This window comes from Orycteropus afer, unplaced genomic scaffold, assembly GCF_000298275.1.
Source record: "Orycteropus afer afer isolate SDZICR_OR568_19922 unplaced genomic scaffold, OryAfe1.0 scaffold00015, whole genome shotgun sequence".
NCBI lineage: Eukaryota > Metazoa > Chordata > Mammalia > Tubulidentata > Orycteropodidae > Orycteropus > Orycteropus afer.
In genome coordinates, this window is record NW_006921602.1 from 11,624,247 (window position 1) to 11,652,212 (window position 27,966).

Below are 27,966 nucleotides of genomic sequence, written 5' to 3' on the forward strand. Positions count from 1 at the left end.
TTTGAAATTCTGATGAAATGCTCTTGACCCATAAGCCCATAGCCCTTGTTCTGGTGGGTAGTCGCAGGAGTCCATCAGCCAGGAATGAGTCTCTGGGCTCTGGGATCAGAGCACTCTGGAGGCTGGAATCTGCAGGGAGTTCTGGGGAACAGTTTCCCACTTATTCCTAAAAACCATCCATCCTAACTCCCTGGCAAGTTTAAATAGTGCAAATTCTTAGGCAGAGAGCTCCTGGCTGCATAGTTTCACAGGTGAGTGTCCAAAGCCAGGGCCTCCAGGAGGCAGGTCCTAGAGTACCCAGGGGTCCAAAGCCACTTTGGTGAATGGGATCTAAGTTACAAGAGGAGTGACCAAGCCAGCAAACAGTGCTGGGCAGGAAAAGGCTGCAGGGCAGGTAGTCTGGACACTGGGTTCAAACAGGTTGCCATCAGCCAGGGAAGGTAAAGCTGAGGATGCATATGGAGCAGGACCAGGAAGATCAGGAAAGCCGAGGGAGAAGGGAAAAGGGGGGGGGGGAAAGGAGGCAGCTCAGCAGCAAACTCCAGGAGAAATAACCAGCAGCCCTCACAGATTTGTGATTGTCTCTTAAAAAGATTTATTTTCTCTTCTTGCCTGAATGTACAAAGGCAAAAAGAGTACAGTTTGTATATATATATATTTATATATATATATAAAAAAACAAGGAACTTGGTAATGTACACTTTACAGAAGGGAAGATTCAGGAAGACTGAAATTAAATCCAACAGAGCAACGCCAATGGAACAAAAGCTATGAACAGCAACACTGCCCCTCCAGCCCGGGCCTCCAGCTCGCCCCAACCTGCTCCCAATGGGGGGCTGAGCACCAAGGCAAGCGGGTGGGCTGGGGCAGGAGGGGCTCGATCCCGGGAGGGGCCCATGGCAGAGGATCATTGGAAAGCTTCCTGGGATGCCCTAGTAATGAAGCAAATGACAGAGGCCCAGCATTATGGGCCAACTAGCTGCCCAGTTAAATCTTTGGGGCATCAGAGTAGATGGTGAATAGGGTATATGGGATAGTAAGTGACATGGGTGGCCTCAAAGCTTGTATACAATAATTCTCTAGCCCTTCTGCAGTCTTAACCCCAACTCCCTAAGCCAAGTCCTGCCACCCCCACCTTGGAGCCTGGAAAGAAGAGATCCAAGAGTTACCATTTCACTTCATAGGGTGCCCTCTTACCCTTCTGTATGTGGTTCCTTGACCTTGGGATATATGGAGAGGGTTGGGGTAAGAGACGGAAACTCCATACATGTACAAGGCAGGGAAGGAAGGGAGCTGGCACACCTTGAAGAGGAAAAAGTCAACGTGAATCCTAAAGAACAGCTCTCCTCTAAGCCTGAGCTACCTCACCTAGGGATGAGGCACTTCCTTCCCCTTCTCCTCTTGGCGGAGCCCCAGTGAGCAATATCCATGAAGGCCTGGACAGGCGTGGCTCCGAAGGAGCCTTGGTCTGGTGGCCTGGGTTCTTAGCAGCAAACTTTTCTAGCCCTTGCTTCTGGGGTGGGGGTTCTTGCCTCATCCCTCTGATCAGATCATGAGTGTACATGTACATGTACTCCCCCCCACCTCACCTGTGCTCCTCCCCCTCAAGAAGGGAGGCTGGAGGTGGTCAGCAAACCTCCACTCAGCCTTTGTCAAGGATCAGCATTCTGTGTTTTCAGAGAGGGAAGACTGGACCTGGCAAGGATGAGGGACCAGGAAAAGGCAGCGCCATACTGCCACCGTCGCCTTCTCACCTGCTCTTCTGAGTAGCTCCTACTCTTCAAGGTATAATTGGGTATAAGGATCAAAGAGCCAAATGTTTTATAAGGAAGAAAAAGAAAAAGTGGTTTCTTTCTACAAGACCCCAAGGCTGCCCTGCTAATACAGAAGCTTCCTCCTCTCTGTTAAAGAACGAAGTGGAAGGGGCAGGAATGTGGGGCCATGCCTGCCCAAAGGGAAAGAAAATTACTCCAAACAGTTTCTTTACAATATGTACAGAGCACACTGTAGGCCAGTGCCACAGATATAAAACACACAACAATATTTATAAACAAACAGCAACAGAGATGGGCCCTTGGCTCTACCCCAGTGGAGCCTGGGAGGGCATAATCAGGCTGAAATTCGGTCACCTTGGAAGTGGTGACTCAGGTTAGGTGGGGTCTAGATGCCCCCACCAGCTACTTCCGTGTATAAATGGGAAGTCACTGCTCCAAGCAGTGGGGCAGCAGGAGGCAGAAGGAATGATAGGTGAGAGGGAGGCTGCTTGGAGCTACCAAGAGGTCTAAGACACTTGGGGAGGGAAGTTTGACCCAAATGAACAAAAACAAGGACAGGAAACCTAAAGAAAAGGTCTGCAGGTGAGAGGTGGTTCCTCTTGGGCAAATGTCTCCATGCTTGTCTGTATCTAGGGCTCCAGGCTTCTTGGAAACCAACCTCTGCTGGGCATTGTGCTTTCTGTCCCCCATCTCCCTCGTGTCCAACTGAGTCGGAGTTTCACTGTCTTAAATTGCTATTAATTTGTCACTTTTGGAACTCTGATCACAAACACCTCTCTTTAGCCTAGACTGGTACCTGTCAGTCTTTATCTCTCAATCCAGAGGGTCAAGGAAAGATAGTTGGAGAGGAGAACACAGGGATGATAACCCCAAAACAAAGTAAGAGCAAAGGCTCCCCACATCTGGGGAGGAAATGACTCTAATAAAGCTACCAAATTACTGTCACTTTCCAAGCAATAACAGCATCACACTTGGACTGGGAGACTGCAGTTTGAAGGATAGCAGAAAACTATCTGCTGCTTCAAACCACAGCTCCACTGAGCATACTCCGTGGCTCTGAGGAGTAATGGCTTGGATGTATTATCCCACGGTCTAAGAAACATAACCTCCCATGGCCAGTGGCCCCTAAAACAGAAACACATGTGTTACATAGAAACAGCTTATACTGGCACACATGGAGGTTACAGACTGAGCTATATAAAGTCATGTACTTGTACACAGAAGAACATGTGTATATATTTGTGACCCTAAATGAGCATACTCAGATGGCTGAATGGACAGGACATCTCTAAGAACTGCTGGGTGTTCCCAGGGCCTGCCCCCTGGGCCTTGCCCTAAGATGACCTGGCAGAGACTTCAGAGCTCCCCATGCTGGGGGAATACTACTTATCTGCCTAAGTCTTCAGAGCCAAGCATGGAAAAGAGGAGAAGAGATCAGTGTGGGGACCAAGGGGTCAGGAGGGAAGAGAGAAAAGGGTGAAAAGTTGGGGGAAAAGCAGCAGCAGGACTCGGTGGGGATGCAGATTCTATTTCACAGACTCCATTCATGCTCCAGCCCAGCCCCAGCTCCCTCCCAGTATCCCTGGGGAGCCCTGTGCTGGTGTTGGGACCCCTGCCCTCCGCCTGACAGGCAGCTCAAGGCCCTAATGGAGCAAATGCCTTGGGTCTTCCTTTCCAGACTGGGCTCTGAGCATTAACATGTGCTCATGAGGGGGGAGAAGCCTTCGTATGTGAAGACCTTATTTTCACAATTACAGAAAAAAAACAGCCCCCAATTTCTTTCCTGAGATTCTAATTCCTCCACGTACTGCCAGTTCCCAGGGCCCAAGCCGTGGAGAGCTGCAGGATCTGATGATGGTGGTAATGATGGTGAGGGGTATGGCTGCTGTGCTGTCTTCAGACCTTACCCAGTACTTGGGGGGTCCCTCCCTGGGGGGCTGGTACTACTCCGGCAGCTGACCAGGGGCTTGGGGAACAGAGCAGTGACTTCTCTGGGCTGAGGCCATATTCCCCTGGTTGCTCCCCATGCCTTCATCTCCATAGAGGCCACAACAGTCATAACTGTGGCTGAGAGAATAAATATTTTTGCTAAGTACCAGCTCTCCAGCTCCTGAGGAAGAGGGAGGGGCGGGGAGTCCGGGGATCTGGTGGAGGCGAGAGCGCCAAGGGTCTGCCTTCGGCCATGGTGGGAACAGCAAACAGGATGATCAACACCATTTAACTGATGTCTAAACGGCCCCTCCAGCACCTCCTTGGGTGAGCCAGTCCGGACCCGTGAAGCTGACTTTATCCGGGCACTTGGTGTTCTGCAAGGAAAACATGGACAGATAACCAGGCACTCAGCCTGCTGGTCTAACAACCACAAGGTGGTGCTCCAAGAAAAGAAACTGCAGGGGAGGGCAGTCCACGTGCCTAGGGGACATCTGAGTTCCACAGGTCCTTGAAGATACACATGGTTTCATGGGAGACATAGAAATGTTTGGGCTGGGTTCCACCGTTTGCTGGCCCCACGCAGCTATCTCTCTCCATTTAGTCTCTACAGAGATTCTGTGATCCAGGTAGCAACAATCCCTATTCAGCATGTCACCCCTAATTAACCTAAGTTACTTACCTTTCTCACCTCCGGGGGGGCGGGTAGAGTGAGGGAGCTGAACCTTGCTGGCTGGCCACGATAGCCGTAGAGGAAAGCCCTGAGTGAGGAGAACATGTTAGTGTGGCTCCCAGAGCCTGTCATTTAAGCACTTTTCCTTTATTAGTTGGGTGGGTGTTGAGAGGAATTTCCCCTTAAATTCTTAGCTCCCTTGAGTTTTGGGGTATGAGAGGGAAAAATCTTTTATCTGGCCAGATATCGCAGCTGGGGAGAGATAGTAAGGTTCTATTTTTCAGCTGCTTGTTTCCCTTTGGCTGGGGGAACACCTGTTCCCTATTCTTCTCAATATCGAAGCCAATATTCTGGAGGAGTTTTAGAATCCCCAAGCCCCCAAAGAGGAAATAAATGCCAGATGTTTTAATGACTACCTGTAGGGGCTAGGACTCTGGGAAGACTGCTGTTGTTTGTTGCCATCGAGTCGATTCAGACTCATGGTGACCACATATGTGACAAGAGTACAATGGCTCAATAGAGTTTTCTTGGCTGTAATTTTAACAGAAGCAGAATGCCTGGTCTTTTCTTCCACAATACTGCTAGGGGGTTTGAACCGCTAACCTTTTAGGTTAGCAGTTGAGTGCAAATCATTTGTACCACCTTGGGACCTTCCTGACAGACTAGAAGCTCAAAAAGAGAAAAGGGGGGGGTGCTCTTTTCTGGGGTCCTCTGCTACTGGGATGGAGACAGACAGAAGAGGCTTACCGGCTGCATAGGGTAAGTTGTACTGTGCTGGGAGCAACGAGTACCCCAAGTGGTGGTGGTGGTGATGTGTGGACATCAGGCGCTGGGAAGGGGAGGTGCGGGGCCGGTCTACACTCCTTTCACCCCCACCTGCTCCCCCGACGCTGCTACAGCTGCCACCACCCCCAACCACCCCACAGCCTCCCCGATCTCTCTCCTGAGACGTTTTATCACTTATCTGGAAAGGAAAGCAGACACAAAAGCACTATAGTGAGAGGCACACACACATGAATGAGATGGTCCCACATTATGACTCTATAAACATGCAAAACACTTAAGACCCAGGAGATGCCTAGCCAAGCTGCACTCTGGTGAGGACTCAAACTTGCCCACCTTTCCCCACACCCTGGATCTGGCCTCACTGGTCTTAGAATAACAGCCAGTATCACTGCACATCTCTTACCGTGGGAGACTTGCTCTTGTAGTGACTGGCATGCTGCTGCAAGATGTCTAGGGCTTTGGACTCCGAGCTAGACTTACAGCTGACACTGGGGCTGGCTCGTGCCTTGTCGGCATCTTCACCCCCTGAGACCTTGCTGCCATATGGGGAAAAAGAGTAGCTGGAAGGCAGATAGGAACCTGGGAAAGGAGATACAAAGCAGTGAAGGATATAGGAGATGTGGAAGAAACTGCTTTAGTGAGCATGGTTAGGTGAGCATCAGTTTTCCTAGGCACAGGCTGAGCAATTTTCTGCTACAATGTCCTCAGCTGAGACTATTGGCTTGTTCTTTCTTCCCTAGGGGTATAGAGCTCTATATGTGAACTAGCAAAGGACGTGGCTCTCAAGTTTCCTCCAACCAATTTCCCCAGATCCACTATAGTTCTTGGAACCAGACTCAGAGACTCATCTTGGAGAGGTGATATGATGCAGTGGGAAGATCACAGGGTTTGGAGTCAGATGGCCCCGCGCTCAAATCCTACTCCTGAGACTTACTGGACAGGTAGCTTTGAACAAATTTACAACCTTTTTGAGCTTCAGTGTCTGCATCAGCAAAATGAAGACACCAATATTTATTTCATAGGTTGACGGGGAGAATAAAAGATAATATATATAAATCACCTAATACATACTACTCAATAAATGGAAGTATTCTTTTTATATAGATGAACGGGGGGTGACATGGGAGAAATGATTAGCACAGGGTGAGACAACTGCATATCTCTCTTTGAAAAACTTACTTGTCCTATTTACACTGCTCTCCTGTAGGGAGTTGGGAGCTCTGAGGAGTGAGTTAAAGAAGTACCCTTCTAGCCCTGAAGCATCCTACATGGCTCTTTAGACAACAGACATCAGTGAGTAGAACTAAGAGCATTTTCTTCTACCAAGTTAACACTTAAACCTCTGTTCGGTATACTCCCTCCCCCCCTGTAACTCATCCTCAGCAGTATAAAGAGCTTAGCCTCCCTAAGCTGGTCCTTTTCTAGATGGAATTTCTCCCAATCCGATTTCAAATTGCTCTTCCTACCAGCTGAACATGATCTTACAATTGAATACATGGCATTGTTCTGGTTTGAATTTTAGTTGTTGCATGTGTCTCCCCTGCTACAATTAGTCTATAAACTTGAGAGGAGGAAACTAGTTTTGTTTTACCTCTTTTGTACTCCTCACAGTGCCCAGCAGATTGCAGAATGTAGGGTAAATGCTTAAAAATACCAGCTGAGGGAAGACAGCAGTGGTGGACAGGCAGTTTTACCTACAGTTATCAGTGAAAATTGGTATAGGCAACCCTCTCGCTGGAGCAAGGGAGGAAGAGTTAGTCCCACACTGTCACTGGGGGTCATTCAAGGAGCTTGGGTTTTAGTGTGGTCCTTCACAAAAAACAGCACTCTCAAAAAGGGGCTGTCATCTAACAGCCTCAATAAGCCTTAGGGTTGAGCAAGAAAACTCTGGTTTTGTGATGGTGCTTCCTTTCCCTTCCCGGTTAATGACCAGCAGCTGCCCGGAGGTGCTGTACCTGGGTAGTTCTGCATCATCACAGCAGGCATGCCCCGGTAGCTGGGGTGGTTGGGGTCATAGGACTGGCTGTAGGAGTAGCCGTGCATGTAGGGGATGTAGGACTGGTGCTGGGTGAGGGGAGAGGACACAGGCACATGGACACTTGGTCGGGGATCCTTGCTCCCAAGGCGGGAATCTTCAGACGGGGGCAGCTTGCAGTCACTACTTGTGCTTTCCTTCCCATCCTCCTTGGGAACTGAGTCCTTACTCCGACTCCTTTCCTCCTTCAACTTGCGGTCCCGCTCCTCTTTCCACCGCTCATCTTCTGACTTGATGTCTGAGTACTTGGCAGGATAAACATATGTCCACATCCGGGGCTCTGCCTCCTACAACAATCACAGAATGAGGGGTGAGTTTTGTACACGTAAAGGAGAGATTTCAAGCCCAAGGTCCCAATAGAAATGACAGAAAATTACTGGATGCTTGGGGGCAGAGTACGATGTTGGCCCCTGTGGACCTTCCTTTATGCTCCAATCCTGGTCTCTCTTGCCTAAAAGGCTTCCATCTCCTACCCGCCCCTCCCACAAAGGAAACAAGGTAGGAGGACAGAAAAGAAATCCATCAGTGTATGTTTTCTTGGCAACAACAAACATTCTGTGGACCCAACTCCTTGAGCAGAAGAGATGTCCCCTTTCCAAGGATAGGTTGTTTCTATTCTTCAAAGCAAACCCAGGGGTACAGAGTAATAAATGACAAGTCAGAGGAGAGAAGTGTAACTGTGGCACCAGGAGGGAAAGGAAGACACTCTGTCTCATCAACAGAGCAAGATGTGAGACTCCAGGTTCTCAGTTCTAACTCTACCTGTTCAATCCTTTTTAAAGTATTTCAATCTGAATCGTATACTACTTTCGGCCTATTCTACGATGGGGAGATCACCATGAACTCGTTCCATAGGAATGAAACACTGGACTCTAGGAGTCAAGATACCTGGGTTCTAATCCTTGCTCTGCCAGTGAAGTCTCGAGTTACCTTAGACAAAAGCTAACTTCTCTAGGCCTTTTTGTCAAACAGGAAAACATCTTTTACTGATATAAAAATGTATTTAAAACACATTATAATTATTTACAAAGGTAAATAATCCCTAAACCAGCAGGTATCTACTGCAAATCTCAATTCTGTTGAACCCCTGCATAAGGACAGCCCTAATTTGTAAGGAGAGAAAAGACTCTCAAACATATTTCTACCAGGATGATAGTTACCTGTCGGTACCAGAGTATTGGATCCACCTCTGCCTGCCGGCCACACTCAGCACTGGTCTTGGCTTCAGAGGCCTCCTTGCCTAGGTGGCTGGCTTCACTCAGTTTCACTTTAAGTCCTTCTGGAGCCTGGCTGGGGAGTTTTGAGGAGTCATCTAATTTGGGAATGATGACTGATTTGGCAGGGTCGGCCCCTGGCTCCTTGGCCTTGCCGGGTCCTGACTTCACCAAGTCTGTCAGGCTGGGGGCCTTGGTGAGAGTTGGTGGGACTGATGGCTTTTGCTTCCACTCTTCCTTAAGTGCTGTCTCCCTCTCCTTCAGGGTCATCTCTGCCTTCTTGTCCAGGCCCCGCTGCTGCTCCAAGCTCTGCCGCTTCTGCTGTTCCTCGTATTGCTGCCGGTAAGCTGTGTTTGTGCTCAGGAGATGGGTGTGGTAACTCTGGTCGCTGTAGCCATAGGGGGGGACATAGGCATACTGGTTGTAGTACAGAGACTGCATGTACATGTTGGGACGCTGCTGGATGACAGAGGGCTGCTGACTGGAACTGCTCAGCTCGGGTTTCTTCTCCTCACACACATCGTTCTTCACTTTCCCTTCTATGCTCTCAGGCTCCTCATCCTTTTTTGTCTTCAGGGACTGGCTCTCCACTCCTGCCTGGCTGCTGGGGTTCAGAGCTCCTGGGCTGGACTGGGTATAACTTGGAGAGTAGTAACTCTCAAAGCCTTGGTAATATGGTGAGTCTTTGCTCTGTGGCTGAGGGGGGAAAAGAGTTTTCTTAGCCCCTTCCTTAACCAACTGTTCAGGCTCCTTTGATTTGACACTGTCCACCTTGCCCTCTCCATCCTCCCCTGCATCAGAGATGTCAGAGTATGCAGGGCTGTTGGTTTTGACTGAGCTGGCTTCAGCTCCATTCTGGGTCACTACATGTAAGGGAGTCATGGGCTGGGTAGGGGTAGTGCTATCAAGGCGGCTACTGCCTCCAATTGAAGGGCTGGGAGCATTGTCAGTGAAGCTGTAGATCTTGTCAGCTTCAGCCTTGATGCTAGCCAGTCGGCTCTGGTGGGGGTCTGATGAGCCATTTAGGAGACCCTCCATTTTCATCCCCTCTCCTGATGATTCCCTGAATGGGCTTTTGCCTTCTTCTGCTCGGCAAACCTTTCCAGGGGTCAGAGGACTTTCAAGTTCCTTTGAAGATTCCTTCTTTTTTTTGTCTTTCTTTTTCTTGTCCTTGGCTGGAGTCAAGGCAGGGTTGACTGTGAAAGGTTCTCCCATCACAGTGGGCTTGGGCTGAATGGGTTTGAGTTGAGGGCTGTTGGGCATGGCTTGGACCACTGTGGTGGTCAAGCCTGAGGAGGAGCCTGGGCTTGCTGCTGTGAAGGTAGCTGTCTGGAAGGTGTAGATCTGCTGTGGAGGGATGGCAGGGGCAATGGGCCGGGCTGACTTTAAGCTCTTGGAAGCAATCTTTTCAGGTTTCAAACTAGAGGGTTTTTTACATTTTTCTTTTTCCAAACACTTCCTTTCTAAAGAATCAAAGGCATCATTGCTTGTTTCATCCATTACTGAGGGTCCATCATCAGAGCCATCATTCGATAAGGCCCCGAGGTCTGTGTCCCCCTCCCCACTCAACTTTTTCTTACAGAGACCTTTTGTGCTGAATTTGCTTGAAGGAGAAGGGCTATGGGGCTCTACGAGCCGAACTTTGGGGGTAGCTGAGCGGGCAGGGGACAAGGAACCTTTCTGTGAGACAGATGCACCATTGCAACTCCCAAGTTCTGCATGGAGGGTAGGCTCCTCTCCGTACTCGCTGTCTCCATCTGCTTCTGGCTTGCTGTCATCATCTGTGTGGGCATGAGCTTGGTGGTACTTAAGTCCATTAATGTGCTTGTACTTCTTGTTGCAGTTTGGGTGGGGACAGTCAATCAGGACCGGGGAGGGACAATTTCTGTCCAGAACAGTAGGTTCCACCTTGGTCCCAGGGAGAGGGCCAGAAGCTGAGCCCATGGAATTTGTACGGACACGCTTGCTCCCTTTGGAGTCCTCTGAGCTAGAATTTAGCTCCATGTCTGAAAGGGGTTTATTTTTCCGCTTATTAGCTGAGGAAGGGCTGGCCTTGACATCCTCAGAGGTGCTACTGGCAGGTGGGCGATGCTCTGAAGAATTCTGGCTGCCCCGACGGCCCTTACTATTGGCTCCTGCACGAGTTTTGCTGCTGCTACTGGTCCCTTTGCTGTCGGAGGCTGTTGCTGTCTCATTGACAGGTGTGTTACTGTTGGGACGCATTCGTTTGCCTCTACCCCGACCATTACGCATTTCTAAGTCACTCGTGGGGGAATCACAGAACCTTGGCAAAAGACAAACACAACAGGATATTATTAGGGGTAAAAAAACATCTTCAAACTAGTTTAACTGCAGCCTTTAGAACTGTTCATATGGTAACTACCACTTTCAGTGAATATGACTGTTAGAGAAACTTCTGAATGCATAGGAACTGCATTAAATTGTGAGCTCTTAGAATGTTACCTGCATGCTACTTATAAATTATTCTCCTACATTTAGCTTTAAAGCCAAGTAGAGCTTGTTGTATAAGGCAAAGAACAGTTATGTCTGCATTTCCTGTATACAACTATAGTCATGGTTTTAGGAAAGACTTCAGATATCTAGCAAACCAAGGCTAGGCAGGCTGAGTGACTTGCCCAAGGTCACAGAATTGATTAATGGCAAGCATGGCCTAGAATCTAGTTCTTCTTTCAGCCCATTGCTTTTTTCCTATACACCTCATTATAAATGTCACAGACAAGTAGATCAAAGCACCTAGCCACACTAGAGGCCCCTGAACATCAGATAAAGCCAGTAGTACATGAGTTCTTTGTTTGGAGACCTGTACCTAGAAGTCATTTCTCACTGGTCCTAATATTAGCTTTTTTTGGAGCTCAAAACACTGCCTAGAATGAAATCCTCAGCTGTGGTTGATTCCTTTATAGATTTGAAGACGATCTTGTCCCGGGAGGCAGCTGGAGAATATTGCTTCTAAGACAATGGGAGCCATAGTTATGGCAGAAAAAAGGGCATATTTTTGTCAAATATCTCCTTTGGGTCCCCAGAACAGTTCTATTGTGAAGTCCCTTACTTTTTCCTTGGTATCACTTACCCTCTCAGCTCCTGTTTCTCTGGAATCTAATATATCCAAAGCAAAAATAAGTCTTTCCAATAGGTTTCCCAGAAATGCAAAAGGGAGAATATAAAGAACTTTACAAGCTGATCTCAGTTCACATGATTCTCGTTAGGGCAATTTCTGTGATAGTCTGACTAGAGTTAGACAATAAGTCTTAAGAAGTCTGGCCTTACACCTCTGAAAGCTAGGAGGCAGAAAAAAACCACATACCCCTAGGCAGAGCATAATTACACCTGAGGAAACAAAAGTGGTATGGAGTCAAGAGCTTTAGAATATTTTTCCTTGGGACTATTCCTGCCCATCTTTGTTCCAAGGAAATACTGGGCAGGTGAAGGTTTAAGATAATTTTTCTAAAGCCCCAAGCCCTGGCAAACTGGATAGTAACATTAGGAACAAGCTATAAGGAACCATTCCCTGAAATACCAATCTTAAGGTCAAATTGCATTGAAAAGATTCTTGTGAAACCCATATGGTCTAGTAGACTTTAAAATGGAAAATGTTTTTGAGTTTAAATTTCTGAGAGATACTTACCAACAAAAGCCATCAACAACGAATGCTCACCCATAGTTAGACTTTGTGGTTTTGGTCTCAAGAGACTACAGGTAAAAGCCAGGATTCAGTAATTCCAGGCAAAGGCTTAAATATGGTTTCCTATCCATTCTACCAACCCCTCTCCACACACCCAACATTTCAATAACTAATTCATTTATACTTCTTGAATGCCAGATGGATACAGTGCCTTCCCTTGTCTCTGTACCATAATGTACTTTAAAAGTTAAGTGCACAACTCTAGCAGGACAAAGGTATTAAGGGTTCACGATTGGGGGGGGGGGGATCAGACTAATTTACACTCAAAATTTGTAGAGTACTTACCTTGGGGGTGCCCAATCATGCCGTGTGCAGTCAAGAAGTGTACCTACATATGTCTTGTTTCTCCATGTTACATTCACCACCAACATTCCTGGAATACAAGATGCAGGTATAAACAACAGAAATGCTGTTGTTGGACAATGAAAACATTTTGCATGTGAGCCCCTCTCTGGTTCTGGAGAAGGGTTTAAAGGGTGTTCTGGGCCCCAGTGGGACAATCAGGACTGGGTCAGAAGAGTTCCATGAGAAATGCCTACATTGTTACTGGGGCTTCTAAGGGTAGGCAAAAGCTGCAAAGACTACAGTTTGGTCAAGGCACATTTTTTTTTTTTAACACAAAAAGAAAGCATTATGTGATATTTCAAACAAACTGAAAAAGTAAAACCTTACAAAAACTTACACATTCACACTCAGTTCAACAGATTTAAAAAGACTCCGTGCCATACTAGTATCAGATTTCTTTTTTAAAAGAATAAAACATCATAGTTGAAAAGCATTACTATATTTTCAAACTTTCTGTGAATGAGATCCTGCTGAGGGTATAATCTTGCAACTTACCTTTCTCACTTAATACTACAAATTTGAGATTTAGCCATGTTGACTAATCTCTGTATGATTTGGCCACAATTCACACATTCTGCTGATGATGAACATTTAGGGTTTTTTTTTTTTTTTGTACATTTCTGTACACCATGTCACAATGAATGTTCCTGACACGTTCCTTTTATTTAAAAATTCTTTTGAATTTATTAATATATTACTATATTTCCTAATATAGTAATACTCAAAATTCAAAAGGCACCAAAACAGCCACCCCAATATTAAATGAAGTATCTCTCCTCTGTTACTATTTTCCAGCCCTCCAGTACCCTAGAAGGGTATATCCATGTATATTAGCAAATATGTTTACACATTCTACTTCAAGAAAGCACATTGCTTTTTTCACCTAACCATGTATTTTGGATCACCCTGTATCAGGACAACAAAGCTACTTCATTCTTTTCAATGGCAGCATCTGAAGGACTGCACCATAATTTAATCAGTTCCCTGTTGATGGATGTACAGATTGCTTCAATGTCTTGCTATGACAAATACGGCAATAAATAACTTTGTACAATTGTTTTATCTCTTTTAGTTTTTCAGAAGAAAAAAAACATTTTCAGGGTTTTTAAAAATAATTTATTTTTGTAATTGTTGATGAGAATGTACATAATATACACCAAATTAATACTTCCTACATGGATAATTCAGTAATATGATTATATTCCTCAAGCTACACAACTTTTCCTGAGCTGCCCCTCGATCGTGCACATGAACTCACTGCTCCCTGAGTTTCCTATCTCATCTTTTGAGTTGTTGTCAATCTGATACCACACAGATAGTTCTTTGATTTTAAAATTGAGATTTGGGTGAAAGTTTACAGAGCAAATTCACTTTCCATATAGCAGTTCATACACATTTTATTTCATGACATTGACTGCCATTCCCCACAATGTAACAGCTCTCTTCCCATTTACTCTCCATAGTTACTACCTCTTCCCTCCATCTTTCCATCCCTGGAACTCCCGCCCCAAGGTATCTCTCTGTGCAAACACTGCCCTTCTGTTCTCCTACGCTACAAGGAGTGTATCTACCTGATGTAAGTGTTCAACCCATATGCCTATTGTTTGACTGGAAGCCACAGGAATGAGTTCAGTTCTAGACTTGAGGGTTACTAGGGGCCAGTCTCAGGGGTCTCACCAGGCTCTATTGGACCATAAACTTTTTTTTTTTTTAAACGATTTTCAGTATTGTTCCACATTGTTCTCCAATGACATTGACTGCCATTCCTCACAATGGAATAGCTCTCTTCCCACTTACTCCCCATAGTTAGCTCTTCCCAGTATCCTTCATCCCATCCCCTCCCGCCCCTGAGCTATATCCTTGTGCAAACACTGACCTTCTGTTCTCCTACTATCACTACAAGCAGTGTATCTACCTGATGTAAATGCACACCCCATATGCCTATTGTTTGGCTACTGTTTGGATAGAAGCCACAGGAGTACGTTCGGTTCTAGATCTGAAGGGTAACTAGGGGCCATAGTCTCAGGGGTCTCACCAGGCTCTATTGGACGAGCGAACCTATTTTTTTTTTTTTTTTTATTAATGATTTTGAGTTTTGCTCCACATTGTTCTTCCACTGTACCCAGGATCTCCTGCACTGATCCCCCTTCCAGGGGTTGACAGTGGTAGCCAGGCACCATCTAGTTCTTCTGGTCTCATGGTCATATAGGCTGAGGATCACACAGTCTACCAGTCCCTTAGACTAATTGTTTCCATGTATCTGTGGTTTTCTTCATTCTTCTTTGCTCTGGATGAGGACAGACCCATTGTTGCATCTAGATGACCACTTGCAAGCTTTGAAGATCCCGGCTGCTAGTCACCAAACTAGGATGCAGAACAATTTTTTTTTTTAAAAATTGTGATTTGGGTGAAAGTTTACAGAGTAAGTTCACTTTCCATACAGCAGTTCACATATACTTTATCTCATGACATTAACTACAATTTACCCCAATGCAGCACCTCCCCTTCCATTTCTTCCTAATAGTTACCTCTTCCCTGTGTCCATCCCTCCATGCACTCCTGCTGCCTGAGCTGTCTCCCTGTGCATAAGCAGCCCTTCTTTCTCCCATGATTGTTCTTTCCAAGGAGTGTATCTACCTCAGGTAAATGTTCAACTCATATGCCTGTCTTTTGTTTGTCTGGAAGCCACAGGTGTGGGTTCAATTCCAGACCTGAAGGGCAGCTAGGGGCCATAGTCTCAGTGGTTCCACCAGGCTCTCTCAGACTAGCAAACCTGGTCCCCTTTATTTTTTTCCAAATGATTTTGAGTTTTGTTCCACATTGTTCTCCCTCTCTATTCAGTATCTCCTACACAGATCCCCCTCTGAATGGTTGACAGTGGTAGTTGGGCACCACCTAGTTCTTCTTGTCTCCTAGTTGTATAAACTGCAGATCACAATTAGTCACTAGGGCTAATTGTTTCCATGAATCTTTGGTTTTCTTCATTCTTCTTTGCTCTGAATGAGGAGAGACTCATCGTTGCATCTAGATGGCTGCTTGCAAGCTTTTAAGATCCTAGTTGCTACTCACCACAGTAGGATGTGGAACAATGTTTTGTGTAGTATGTTATGCCAATTGAGCTTGATGTCCCCTGTGACCATGGTCCGCAGGTCCACCTATTCACTTCGTCTGTGACCAAGAAGCCTCCAAAACCTTTTCCCTTGTCAGCTCTACTATGCACCCAGACATTCTTACAGCACTTACAAATACACATGTAGAAACATCGTCTGCCGACCCTATACATGGTCATGGGTACACTATCCCATGTCTAGACAAACCATCATTCAGCCTGTCCACCTATCTATCCACCCATAGACCAATGATTGCCATCACTGACAATGCAGTACTGTACATACAAAAGGGTTCATCTTTGTTGTCTGTACCTCCCATGTACCTCTCTCTGTCTTTCTCTTCCTCAATGCCACTGTGTCGATCACTCACTTTTGGTACATTGCCCTTGTCTTCACCCAAGTCAATACTTGTCTCTACCTGTCTTGATCTACCTTGAGCATTGGCCTACAGATTGATAGATAAGTAGACAGGCTGAACAATCATGTATGTCTAGCAGTGTTCCCTCCTCTCCCCTCCCTGGTAACCAACAAAGAAAGTTTCCTTCTACATATACCTTTTCTTGACTTTCTACAATAGTGAACTAATACAATATTTGTCCTTCTGTGATTATGTGAGCATAATGTTCTCCAAGTTCATGCACATTATGTGGTGTTTTGCAGATCCTACATTATTCTTTAGTGCTGCATAATATTCAATTGTGTACCATAGTTTGGTTATCCATTCTTCTGCTGATGGGCATGTAGGTTGTTACCATCTTTTTGCTATTGTAAATAGTGCTGCGATGAACATGGATGTGTATATGTCTGTTCTTGTCCTGGCTCTCATTTCTTCTGGATATATACCTAGTAATGGGATTGCTGGATCAAACACTATTTCCAATTCCAACTTTTTAAGGAATCACCACACTGGTTTCCACAGTGGTTGTATCATTTTACAGTCCTACCAGCAGTGTATGAGAGTCCAAATTGCTCCACATCCTTGCCAGCATTTGTTATTTTCTGCCTTGTTAAACTTTGCTATTAGTGCTGGAGCCAGATGGTATCTCATTGGTTTGATTTGCATCTTTCCAATGGCTAATGATCGTGAGCATTTCTTCATATGTTTGTTGGCCACCTGAATACACTCTTTGGTGAAATATCTGTTTATGTTTTCTGTCCATTTTTTAATTAAATTATTTGTCTTTTTGTTGTTGAGGTGTTGGAGTTTCCTATAAATTTTAGAGGTAAGTCCCTTGTCAGGTATGTCATTGCTGAATACTTTTTCCCAATCTGTAGGTTCTCTTTTTACTCTTTTGGAGAAGTCTTTTGAAGCACATAAAAATTTAATTTTTAGAAGATCCCATTCATCTAGTTTATTTTCTGCTGTTTGTGGATTTTGGGTTATGCTCAACAGTCTATTTATGCCATATATTAGGGCCTCTAAATTTGCCCTACTTTTTTCTTAAAGTACTTTATAGCTTCAGGTTTCACATTTAAGTCTTTGATCCACCTGGAGTTAGTTTTTGTGTGTGGTGTCAGGTATGGATCTTGTTTCATTTTTCTGCAAATGGAGATCCAGTTTTGCCAGCACCATTTGTGAAAGAGACCATCTCTTCCCCATTTAATGGATTTCAGCTCTTGGTAAAACATCAGCTGACCATAGGTTGATGGATCTATTTCTGGGTTCTCAATTCTATTCCACTACTCTGTGTGTCAGTAGCAGGCTGTTTCGACTACTGTGGCTGTACCATAGGTTTTGAGATCTGGGAGTGTGAGACCTCCTACTTTGTTCTTCTCCTTTGATTGTGCTCTGCTTATCCAAGGTCTATTTCCTTTCCATATAAAATAAGTGATTGTTTTTTCCATATCCTTAAAGAATGTTGATGGGATCTGGATTGGGATTGTACTGAATGTATAGATTGCTATGAGTAGTACTGACATTTTCACAAAACTCAATCTTCCCATCCACAAGCATGGTATGTTTTTCCATTTATGTAGATCTCTCATGGTTGTTTGAAGCACTGTTTTGTAGTTTTCTCTGTACAGATCTTTTGTGTCACTGGTAAGATTTCCAAGTTTTTTATTTTGATGGTAGCTATTGTAAATGGTACTGTTCCTTATTTCTTTTTCAGTAATCTCTTTGCTAGTGTAGAGGAATCCAACTGATTTTCGTATGCTGATCTTTTTTTGTATGCTGAATCCTGCCACTATGCTAAATCTTTCAATTTGTTCCAGTAGTTTTTTTTTGCTGAATCTCTTGGGTTTTCTAGGCATAGGATCGTATCATCAGCAAACAGGGATAGTTTTACTTTGTCCTTACCAATTTGGATGCATTTGATTTTCCTTTCTTGCCTTATTGCCCAAGCTAGAACTTCTGATACAATGCTGAATAGAAGTGGTGAGAAAGGATATCTTTGTTTGTTTCCCATTTGTAAGGGGAATGGTTTCAATCTCTCTCCATTGAGATTAATGTTGGGTTTGTTTTATATATGTAAGATCTTTATTATGTTGAGGAATTTCCCTTCTATTCCCATTTTTCTGAGAGTTTTTTTAAATCAGGAATGTGTGTTGGATTTTATCAAATGTCTTTTCTGCATGGATTGATATGATCATGTGTTTCTTTTTATTTTTACGTGTGTAATAGATCACACTGACTATTTTTCTAGTGTTGAACCTGGTATGAACCCCTCTCAGTCATGATGTATTATTCTCCTGATATATTGTTGGAGTCTATTGGCTTAGTGCCGAAGGCATTTGACTGCTAACCAGAAGGCTGGAGGTTCAAACCCACTAGCCACTCCTTGGAAGGAAGGTTAAGCAATCTACTTCTGTAGTGATACTGCCTCGGAAATCCAAGGAGGGGTTGCTATGAGTCAGATCTGACTCCACAGCAGTGTGTTTTTTTTAATTGGCTAGGATTTTGTTGAAGATTGTTTGTGTTTGTATTCATGAGGGATACTGGTCTATAGTTTTCTTTTTTTAGTGATGTCTTTGCCTGGTTTTGGTATTCTTATGCTTGCTTCATAAAATGAATTTGGGAGGATTCCACCATTTTCTGTATTGTGGAACAGTTTGAGTAGGATTGGTGTCAGTTCTTCTCTGAACGTTTGGTAGAATATTTCATTGAAGTTGTCTGGGCTAGGACTTTTGTTTGTTGGTAATTTTTTTTAATGCCCTGTTCAATTTCTTCTTTTGTTATGAATCTGTTCACATTTCCCACCTCAGTCTGTGTTAGTTTAGGTAAGTAGTATCTTTCTAGAAATCTGTCCATTTTTTCTAGATTTTCAAATTTGTTGGAGTACAGTTCTTCATAGTACCCTGATATTATCCTTTTTATTTCAGTTGGTTCTATTGTGACATTGCCCAATTTGTTTCTTATTCATGTTATTTGTATTCTCTCCCTCCTTTTTCTTTGTTAATTTGTCAATGGTTTGTCAATTTTATTAATCTTTTCAAAAAACTAACTTCTAGTCTTGTTGATTTTTTTCTATTGCTTTCCTATTTTCTGTTTCATTTACTTCTGTTCGAATCTTTATTATTTCTTTTCTTCTGGCAATGGTAGCCTTTTTTTTTTGCTGCTTTTTCTAATTGTTGGAGATGGGTTAAGGTGTTGATTTTGGCTCGCTCTTCTTTTTTTGATGTGTATATTGCTATAAATTGGCCTCTGATCACTGCTTTTGCTGTGTTCCAAAGATTCCGGTATGTTGTGTTTTTTGCTCTCACATAAGTCAAGGAATTTTTTAATTTCATTTTTTATTTCTTCCATTACCCAGTTGTTTTTAACGACGGTGTTATTCAGTGTCCATGTGTTTGTTCTTTTTCCATTGATCTTCCTATTGCTGATTTCTAATTTTATAGCTTTGCGATCTGAGAAGATACTTTGTACTATTTCAATGTTTTTAAATTTATTAAGGCTTGCTCTGTGGCCTAACATGGTCTATCCTGAAGAATGTTCCAGGGAAAAGAATGTATATTGTATTGTTGTTGGGTGAAGTGCTCTGTAAATGTCCATAAGGTCAAGGTGGTGGACTGCTATCATTTAGGTCTTCTGTGTCTTTGTACAGTTTCTTTCCAGTTGTTCTATCTTTCATTGAAAGTGGTGTTTTAAAGTCTCCCACTATGACTGTGGAGCCATCTGTTTGCCTTTTCAATTCTGCTAAAGTTCGATTTATGTATTTTGGGGCTCTTTCACTGGGTATATAGATATTATGGTTATGTCCTCTTGTTCAATCGACCCTTTTGTCATTACATAGTGTCCTTCTTTGTCTCTTATGGTGGTTTTTGTCTTAAAGTCAGTTTTATCAGAAATTAATATTGCTACTCCTGCTCTTTTTTGATTGCCATGTGCTTGATATATCTTTTTCCAACCTTTGATTTTTAGTCTATTTTTGTCTTTGTCTCTAAGGTATGTCTCTTATAGACAACATATTGATGCGTTATATTTTCTTACCCAGTCTGTAACTCTTTGTCTCTTGAATGGTTCATTTAATCTATTGATATTCAGTGTAATTACTGACAAGTATGAATTTGTTGCTGTCATTTTGTTATGTGTTTTTCCATGGTGTTGATGATTTCTTTGTTCCATACAATTTTCTGTGCTGAGCTCATTTTGTTTACAAATGGTGCTATCACTTCCTTCATTGCTATTATTTTAGTATTTGCTAAGCACTTGTGCTTGTCCTTTTTTTTTTTTTAAATTGTGATGTGAAGGTTTATTATTTTTCTTTGAGGTTACCCTGTGATTTATAATTTTCTTCCCAAATTTAGAACAGTCCATTCTATCTTGCAATTGTCTTGACTTCCTCACCAATTAGAAGTTCTGTAACTATAGTATATTTTCTCTCTTTTTGTTATTTTATTGTCCCTATTTACCAACTGATGTCTCTGGTTTCCTGTTTACAATATTGTAAGCTAATTTTACTCTGAATTCTTCCATAATTGGGTTGGTTTCTGGGTTATGTCATCATGTGTATTAATGGTCAGCTGTTGTTTCTCTGTCCAAAGGACTCCCTTTAGCATCTCTTGTAAAGTTGGTCTAGTTTTAATGAATCTCCTTAATTTCTGCTTATCTGGAAATTTCCTAATTTTACCATCATATTTGAAGGACAAATTTGCTGGGTATATAATTCTTGGTTGGAAATTTTTTTTCTTTCAGGGTTTCACATATACCATCCCATTGCCTTCTGACCTGCATGGTTTCTGCTGAGAAATCCGAGCTTAGTCTTATTGGTTGTCCACTGTAGGTAACTTCATTTTTCCTGTGTTGCTTTCAGGATTCTTTCTTTGTCTGGTTTTGGTTAGTTTGATGATGTTATGTCTTTGTCATGTAACAGGAGATCCTGGTGTCTATCCTATCTGAGGTTTGCAGGACTTCCTGAATGGATATATTCTCATCTTTCATCATATCAGGAAAATTCTCTTCCAACAAATCTTTGACAATTTTCTCTGTGGTTTTATCTGTCTCTTCCTGTTCTGGAGTTCCAATTATACATAGCTTATTCCTCTTGATTCCACATGAATCTTAGGCTTTCTTCCTTTGCTTTGGTCTTTTTTTTTTTTTTTTTATTAGTCCCTTACCAAAGAAGTATTGAGGTTTTGTCTTCAATATCACTAATTCTGTCTTCCATTGATTCAATTCTATTTTGACTGCTCAAAGTGTTATCTATTTCTGAAATTTCAGCATTAATTTTCTGGATTTCTATCTGTAGATTTGGTATCATTTCTAATTTTTCATTTATTTTTGTCATTTTGTTCTTGTATCATCTTCTGAAATTGTTCTAGGGTTTTGTCTGTGTTTTCCTTAATTTTTATTGTGCTTTGGTGAAAGTTTACATAGCAAATTCATTTTCCATACAGCAGCTCACATATACTTTGTCTCATGTCATTGACTGCAATCTTCCACAATGCAACAGCTCCCCTCCCCCTTCCTCCCCATAGTTACCTCTTCTCTGTGTCCTTCCCTCCCATGCACTCCTGCCCTCTGAGCTGTCTCCCTGTGCATACACAGCCCTTCTATTCTCCCATAATTGAGCTCTCTAAAGAGTGTATCCACCTAACATAAATGTTCAGCCCATATTCCTGTCTTTTGACACAGGAGTGGGTTCAATTCCAGACCTGAAGGGCAGCTAGGGGCTATAGTTTCAGGAGTACCACCAGGCTCTATCAGACCAGAAAACCTGGTCCCTTTTATGCTTTTTTTTTTTTTTTAAAATGATTTTGAGTTTTGTTCCACATTGTTCTCCCACTCTATCCAGGATCTCCTACATAGATCCCCCTCCAAGTGGTTGACAGTGGCAGCCAGGCACCATCTAGTTTGTCTGCTCTCACAGTCATATAGGTTGAGGATCGCATGGTGTACCAGTTGCTAGGACTAATTGTTTCCATGAATTTTGGTTTTCTTCATTCTTCTTTGCTCTGGATGAGGAGAAACCCATCATTGCATCTAGATGGCCACTTGTAAGCTTTTAAGATCCCAGTTGCTACGTGCCAAAGTAGGATGTGAACAATGTTTTATGTAGTATGTTATGCCAATTGAGCTTGATGTCCCCTGAGACCATGGTCCTGAGCTCACATTCCAACTACTTGCTCCCTCTTAGTAGGTGGCTGTGGTGAAGAAGTGACTACAACCTTGTCCCTTGTCAACTCTACTATATACCTGGGAATTCTTATGGAACATACAAACACACTTGTAGAAACATTGTCTGCCAAGCCTATACATAATCATGGGCACACTCCCCCCTACATAGACATACCTAATAGTTCAGCCTGTCCACCTATCTCATAGATCAATGTTTGCCATCACTGACACTTACTTAGTCATTTTGTTCTTGTATTGTCTTCTGAAATTCTTATAGGGTTTTGTCTGTGTTTTCCTTCTTATATTATTATTTTTTAAAATTTTTATTGTGATTTGGGTGGAAGTTTACAGAGCAAATTCATTTTCCACACAGCAGCTCACATATACTTTGTACTGTATGTGCAAAAGGGTCTAACTTTGTCGTCTGTTGTGTTTTTCTTATTTTTTTCAGTGTTTTCCTTTATTTGTCTCTCAATCCATTCAAGGTACCTAAATAGAATTTCTTTGAATTCCTTTTCAGAGAGTTCCAATGCTGTGTCTTCTTCAGAGATGTCTTCTGGGTCTTTCTCCTGGTCCCTGGTTTCTACTACTTTATCTTGCTTTTTTTTGTGGACTGTGATGATCTGTTGTCTCAGAGACATTGTGATATTGTATTTATATTTAATGGTGATTGTATGTTGGAATAATTTGCCCAAGATATTTGTTTTCTCTGTTTTGTTTTGATATATCTGATTAAGCAGGATACTCTGCTCCTCTATTTGATACTTGGCAGCACTTATGCACCCACCATCTTTCTCTGGGTGGATGTGATAGAGAATGAGAGTGGGTGCACAGATCTCTGTTAGATGTTTGTGAAAAGCAGCTAACTAAAGGTTATCAGGTTCATATTAACTGTCATGTATTGTTGGCCAGTTGGTACAGAAGCATGCAGTGGTCTTCCCTCAGTAGGTGGGGCTGCTGGATGTGCGGGTTTGGTTGGGTTGTATGGGCATGATTGCTGTCTCCCACTCAGTTACACAAAAACAACAATTAAAAAAAAAAAAAGTAAAAGCAAGAGGATAAAAAACACACTGCATAAACACACAGGAATAGTCACCAAAAAATGAAGGAAAAAAAAAAAAAGGCAATAAATGAGAAGAAATGTTTAAAGAAATAATTTAAAAGACAAATGAAATATATATAGAAAAAGAGAGGAAAAAAAAAAAGTCCAAAACCCACAATATCTGGGAAAGGGGAATAAGAGAAAAATGCAAAACAAAACCCAAAAACAAAAAACAAAGGATGGGAAGAACCACAACAAATAAAAAAGATGGGGACCAAGAAAAGGGAAGAAGAAGAAGAACAAGAAGGAAAAAAAACAAAACAAAAAAAACACTAGGACTTGGGAGGGGGAAATAAAATAAAATAAAAAGGGGGAAAAAAAGGAATAATTTAAAAACAAACAAACAAAAAAAAAACAAGCCTAGGGGGTAGAATGGGTCAGGGGAAGGCAGGGCAGCCAGACTCTGTCAGAGTACAGAGACTAGAGTGGAATTCTTGCCTGTCCAGAAGGTGGGTGGAGGTGGGGGATAAGAGTAACAAGGGGAATATCGAACCTTTCCAGTTGTCAGCCTCCTGTGTGTCTGTGCTGTCCTTGGCAAGTGAAGCCTATTCTTAGGTCTCTGGGATCTGAAGGGGAACACTACTGCTTTAAATATCCAAAATGACCACACCACTTGTAAACATTCAAAATGGCTGTGCTCTCTGGCCAGCTGAAAGTTCACAGCTCAGTTTGTCTCCTTTGCTGTTTCCCTTTTTGGTCATCAGCCATCAGTGCAGTAGTCTGACTTCTAGGTTAATTCTCAGGTCCTAACACCAGTTGGAAATGACAGTCCAAAGCTCTGTTTGTCTCCTTATTCACTTTTTTCATTCAGGTTCTTCTACTGGTTGGTGTTTAATCCACTTCTGTAGCCTTCCTTTCAAAGCTTGGGCTCCAGGATTATCTCGTGTGTCTGTGTCAACTGGTTTCTCTTTTCTCTGTTGAAGAGGGTTTGTGTATCTTGTCTGACTTTTCTGCCATCTTACTGGAAGTCTCCAATTACACTTTTAACAGATGTACAACTTATTGACAGCAATTATGTTAATTGGCTGTGCAACCTTACCCTTAATCAATGCAATTTTTCCAGCACCATACAGCCAAATTCAATACTCCAAAAGCAACCCCCCCTTCCCCCCCACACACCTTTTCTCCTCTCTCCCACCCCTGGTAGCAGCCAGTAAACTTTGATCTCTTTATGTCTGCCTGTTCTTGTCTTTTTATAAAAGTGAAGGCATATAATATTTGAGCTTTTGTGATTGACTTATTTCACTCAGCATAATGTCTTTACGCTCCATCCTTGTTGTAGCATGGATCGAGACTTCATTTCTCTTACTGGCTGAGTAGTATTCCATTATACATGTGTACCACAATTTGTTTATCCATTCATCTGCTGATGAGCACTAAGGTTGTTTCTAACTTTTGGCTACTGTGAATAGTGTTGCATTGAACACTGATTTACAAGTATTGATTTGAGTCTGTGCTATCAAGTATTTTGGGTATATCTCTAGGAGTGGAATTTCTAGGTGATATGGTCAATTAACTGGGATGTCCCATGAAACCATGACCTTAGTTTATTGAGGAACTGCTTACTGTTCTCCATAACAACTGTGCCATTTTGCATTTCCATCAGCAGTGGATAAATGTTCCTATTTCCCCATATCCTTGCCAATATTTGTTATATCATTTTTTATATCTTATCCATCCTAGTGCAACTAAAATGGTATCTCATTGTGTTTTTGATATACATCTCTCTGATGGCTAATGACAGCAAGTTTCTTTTCATGTTTGGTGGTCATCTGAATGTTCTCTTTGGTAAAATATCTATTTAAGCCATTTACCCCTTTTATGACTGGGTTGTCTTTTTGTTGCTAAGTAGCCAAAGTTATATATATATTTTGGTTATTAATTCTTATTTGATATATGATTTCTGAAGATATTCTCCCAGTCAATAGTTTTTCACTTTTGTGGTAAAGTCTTTTGATGAACAAAATTTTTATGAGGTCCCATTTATTTATTGTCTTTTGCTGTTTGTGCTTTTGTTATTATATCAGCTAATCCATTGTTTAAAAGCTAGGCTTGACAGCACTGCCCCTGCATTTTTTCCTAAGAATTTTAAAGTTTTAGTGTTTTACACATTTTTGATGGTAGAAAAAAATGAAAAAAATAATATTTTGTGTCATATGGAACTAAAACGCACTGCCACCGAGTCGTATTCAACTCATAGTGACCCCTCCTTGGGTTTCCGAAGTGGTTATCTCTATGGAAGTAGATTGCCGAACCTTCCTTCCGAGGAGTGACTGGTGGGTTTGAACTGCCAGCCTTCTGGTTAGCAGTCAAATGCCGTAGGCACTATGCCACCAGAGCTCCCTACAGAACTATATGAAATTCAAATATCATTGTCCATTAATAAATTTTTTTTTTAGCACAGCCACACTTATTCATTTAAGCATTGTCTATGTCTGCTTTCATGTGACAAGGCAGAGTTGAGTAGCTGCAACAAATATTGTATAGCCTTTTACAGAAAAAGTTTGCCAACTCTTCTTTTAGATCTTTTTTTGTCTTTTCTAATGAAAGTATTTAAAAATGTAAATTCTTCTCAAAGCTCTACATTACCTGAATCTTGCAAGTTTTGATCTGTTTTCATTATCATTCAGGTAAAAATATTTTCTAGTTTCCCTGGCAATTTCATTTTGAACCTCAAGTTATACAGACGTTTGTTGTCAAATTTTCAAATACCTGGGGATTTTCCAGATATCTTTTTGTTATTGATTCCTAATACAATCCTATTGTGGTCAGAGAATATATTTTGTATGATTGCAATCCTTTTGACTTTATTATTTTATGGTCTATTTTGAAGAACAATCCATCAATACTTGAAAATATTATATTATTAAAGAACATGTTGTTGTTGTTACGTGCCGTCGAGTCAAACCTGACTCATAGCGACCCCTCCTTGGGTTTCTGAGGCAGTATCACTACGGAAGTAGATTGCCCCATCTTCCTTCCGAGGAGTGGCCGGTGGGTGTGAACCTCCAGCCTTCTGGTTAGCAGTCAAGTGCCTTAACTACTATGCAACATTCTTCAATTGTTAAGTGTTCTATAAATGGTAAGTCAAGTTGATTGACAATATTATTGAAGTCTTTCATATCCTTACTAATTTTCTGTCTACTTGTTCTTATCAATTATGTGCTCCTTGGTCTCACTTTCTGGAACTCCTATTTATCTGGAAGGTAGACTTCCTAGATTAATCCTTTATCCTTTTGCTCCTATATTTCATTTCTTTGTGTTTTTGTTCTATATTCTGAAAGATTTTCTCAACTTTACCTTCTAACATATGTATCAAAATGTTCATTTTTACCTTTGTATTTTTAATTAAAAAAAAAAAAAAAAAGCATCCTGTTTTTGTTTCATGGAGGCAGTATCTTGTCTCTCTACATATATTTTGAAGTCTACTTCTGTTGTCTGATAGTCCTCTTTCCTCTGAGCTCCTTTTTCCTGTCTGGTTTGGTCTATGTTCTCGTGTTTTTCAGGTTTACTTTAAAGGGTGATTTTGGGGTCTGTTCATATTTAAATGTGAGGTACTGAACATCATATTGGGAGTGATGGGTGGGGGCCATTCCACTGAGCCATGACTATGAGTATCTGTGGTTTTTCTTTTCTCCATTCCAGGGCTTGTCAAATCACTCCAAGAGGAATTCTTCTATCTGGCTTCTCTATGCTGGATAGATTTTTATGTGCTCCTCACTATAGTATTTTGCTTCCCTCTAATGCTGAAAACAACAACAACAAAAAATCCAAACTCATTGCTGTTGAGTTGGATCCAACTTATAGTGACCCCTCCTTGGGTTTGCCCAATCTTCCTTCTGAGGAGTGGCTAGTGGATTTGAACGACTCTGGTGGTGCCACAAGAGCTCTAGGCCCCTCTACGCACAGTGTCCCTGAATCCAGAGCTGTCTGGTTTAAATTATCCAGAGGAAACATCTGTTTTCTGCTGGAGTGGTAAAAGGGTAGTTGCATGGCTGTGTAGGATGGGAAAATAATGTGCAGCTTCTGCTTCTGATACAGACTTTCAATCAGTCCTCCTGTTTTCAGCCTCACCCCATATTTTGTGTGCTCAGAGGTACCTTGAAATGTTCCTAATTCTGATTTTTTTTTTTTTAAAATCTGTGGTGCCAAACACATTTCTTGGCTCCCCCCCCCAATCCATCTTATCCTTACCTGTTTTAACTTGTGAGTTTATGCCTTTTAAACAAAACCCTTTCACAAATATTTGATTAGGTTAAAAGAGGGGGGGGGGGAGAGAAGGTAGATAAACATGTATTTTCAATTTACCATGTTTAACCAGGATACTGGGTTTACCTTTTTATACTTATTTATCCTGTTTAGTACTTGGAGTGCACCACTTACCTCACTTAAGACTTTATCTAATTCAGGAAAATTATCACCTATTACATATTCACTTACTGTGTCTCTGCCATTCTCTTCATTTTTTTCCCCTAGAACTCACATTGGATGTATGCCAGAGCCTCTCAAGTCATTATGTGTATATTTAAATTGATCTCTCATACATTTTCTATCTTTGTGCTTCATTCTTTCCATTTATACTTTTCTCTTTGACTACATGCAGTTTAGACTTTATCCAAGGTATTGAGATTTTTTTTTCTTCTTTCAATGACTATAATATATATTTCAATGGCTATTTCTCATGTTCAAGATTTTAAATTGGTTAATTTTCCATGCATATCTGACATTATTAAGTTTC

General features: G+C 42.2%; 1 protein-coding gene across 1 annotated transcript in view; it reads right to left on the minus strand.

Moving 5' to 3' along the window:
• Positions 1–4,391: 4,391 nt before the first annotated feature.
• The window catches only part of ZNF609 (zinc finger protein 609), a 258,675-nt gene continuing 235,100 nt past the window's right edge, over positions 4,392–27,966 (minus strand). The window contains exons 3-8 of the mRNA XM_007957841.1: positions 12,401–12,488; positions 8,359–10,696; positions 7,119–7,485; positions 5,567–5,742; positions 5,125–5,341; positions 4,392–4,465 (exon numbers count right to left, since the gene is read on the minus strand). Coding sequence (XP_007956032.1) covers positions 4,392–4,465; positions 5,125–5,341; positions 5,567–5,742; positions 7,119–7,485; positions 8,359–10,696; positions 12,401–12,488 — 3,260 coding nt within the window. The remainder of the gene's footprint in view (positions 4,466–5,124; positions 5,342–5,566; positions 5,743–7,118; positions 7,486–8,358; positions 10,697–12,400; positions 12,489–27,966) is intronic.